General features: G+C 40.3%; 1 protein-coding gene across 1 annotated transcript in view; it reads right to left on the bottom strand.

Moving 5' to 3' along the window:
• SIX4 (SIX homeobox 4) overlaps window positions 1-2,052 on the bottom strand; it is a 13,823-nt gene that overhangs the window by 7,250 nt on the left and 4,521 nt on the right. Inside the window, exon 2 of the mRNA XM_007471509.1 lies at window positions 955-1,643. Coding sequence (XP_007471571.1) covers window positions 955-1,643 — 689 coding nt within the window. The remainder of the gene's footprint in view (window positions 1-954; window positions 1,644-2,052) is intronic.

The raw sequence follows: 2,052 nt of genomic DNA, 5'->3' as shown, positions 1-2,052 counted from the left end.
TAAAATTTTTTTTTTTTTTTTTTTTTTTTTTTGATAAAACCATTTTACAGGAAGCTAATCTTTAAGGCAAACAGTTACTTATTTTGTTTTGGTAAAAATTTGGACTTTCAGATTTGCTTCCAGGAAGGCAAATATGCACTAACATCTCCCACTCCTGAATTCAAGCGGCTCTGCAACCTCCACTGCCATTCTAACCATTCCTGTTTCTATAGAGAAACAATGACACAGAGCCATCCAGATTTGCTTAAAGTCATTGAAGAACTGGCACATCAGCCTCAGGTTTCCCAAATTTCAGATCAGTGCTTCCTTTAGCAGATGCCTTAGTAAAGCCACCAACATATAAAATAAGGCTTACAGTTACCTCCATAAATAAACCCACACATTTAGGGGGCAAGTATACATGCATAGCAACAGACAATCACATACTCCTCTGTTTTCCCTTTAGGTCTGTTAGTCTTACTTATAGGAGGAACATGAATCAAACGCAAATGATCCAGTCTCTTTAGCTCGCTCTTCTAAAACTCCTTTTGGTCAAATAAATAATGTTTAGGTGAAGTCTACACATTCTTACCAACTGCTTGACTTATTTTGTGTTCTAGCAATATTATTAATTTTTAATCTTAAAATGTCAAGCAGTGGGCTATTTTGTAAGCACCGATTGACTTAGCATATTTCTATAATTGTAGAACTGGCAGGACTCACTGTGAACTGTATTTTTCCATTCAGTTGTTGGGAAAATAAAAACCCACCCCCATGATGCCAGGGAACCAAGCAAGCTGGATATTACATGGATGTTGTGAAGAAAGAGGAACAAATCAAGGCTATTCTGCAGCTGTGGCAGCCAGTAAGGTACCTGAACAGTAAAAGCAATCTATAGCTCTCACCAAATGCGTCATTTACAGCAGTTGGCTAAAACATTTACCGGTGCATTACGGTACCAAACCAGACTTTTACCTTGTGAAGCTGCCACTGAAACAGGAGGCAGCTGCAGTGGAGAGAATCCAATGCTCCCATTAAGGAACTGACTGCTTGCTCCGGAATTGGGGATCTGGACGATGCCATACTGGTTAATTTGCACTGGTGTGGTAAAAGTCACTACAGAACCTCCATCCTGGGAAGCCACTGTTTGAATACCTTCTCTTTTCACCTCAGTGCTGGGTATCAGCCCTGGGAATGACACAGGAGCACTGGGGCTATAGGAGGTGGTGGCTGCTGAGTTAGCTGAAGAACTCTGGAGAACTTTGAATTCCTTCACATCCTGGGAGGTAGACCCCAGTATGTCAGTCATGGATATACCATTGCTCACAATGTTTGATGCCATTTTTGGTGGGTTCAGTGACACTGTCTGTGTATTTCCCACACTTAATCCATTAAGGATAACTCCATTGGGTCCCTGAATGAAAGAATTACCATTAAGGAAGACAGGTGAAGTACTGGCAGGTACCAAACTTCCATTCAACAAAACTCCAGAAGAGCTTAATGATATTTTAGCATTTCCAATTTGTTGCATATATACTGGCTCCATGTGACTGGAAAGGCTGAGGTTGGTGACACCATCGGATGAACTGGAGAGTGGATGAGGAGACAAATCTTCATGACCCTTGCTGGATTCATCTTCAGTGCTAGGATTGCCATCCGACTCACTGTACAGAGGAGGAAATCAAGACATTCAGAAAGTCAAGGAAATGACAATCTACATAGTGCCAACTGTTTGGAAAACCAGCCTCTAATCCCATTAAAGGTAGTGTTTAAGGAAAGCACAGCAGTTAAGTCTTCTAGTCTTGTTTTAGCTATGAGGCCTTTCAGCAGATTCTGACCAGGGCATCTGAGAAGAGAAACTCTCATGTCTCAATAACCTTTACTAATAATAAGTTCAGAGAAAGTCCAGAGGTCTAAAAGATATAAATTCAGCTAATAGGATTTACAGGAGAATTGTCTACACGTTTTTATAGCACTGAAGTTATTTATTACTGTTAAATATGCTGCTACCTATACCACAGAAAAAAAACTCATTAAAGGGGTGGTCAATCATTTCTGTTTAGGAACTCTTTC

Source organism: Lipotes vexillifer, unplaced genomic scaffold (genome assembly GCF_000442215.2).
Source record: "Lipotes vexillifer unplaced genomic scaffold, Lipotes_vexillifer_v1.1 scaffold1188, whole genome shotgun sequence".
NCBI lineage: Eukaryota > Metazoa > Chordata > Mammalia > Artiodactyla > Lipotidae > Lipotes > Lipotes vexillifer.
Note: the sequence above shows the minus strand (reverse complement) of the source record. Positions and strands in the feature narration are given on the sequence as shown.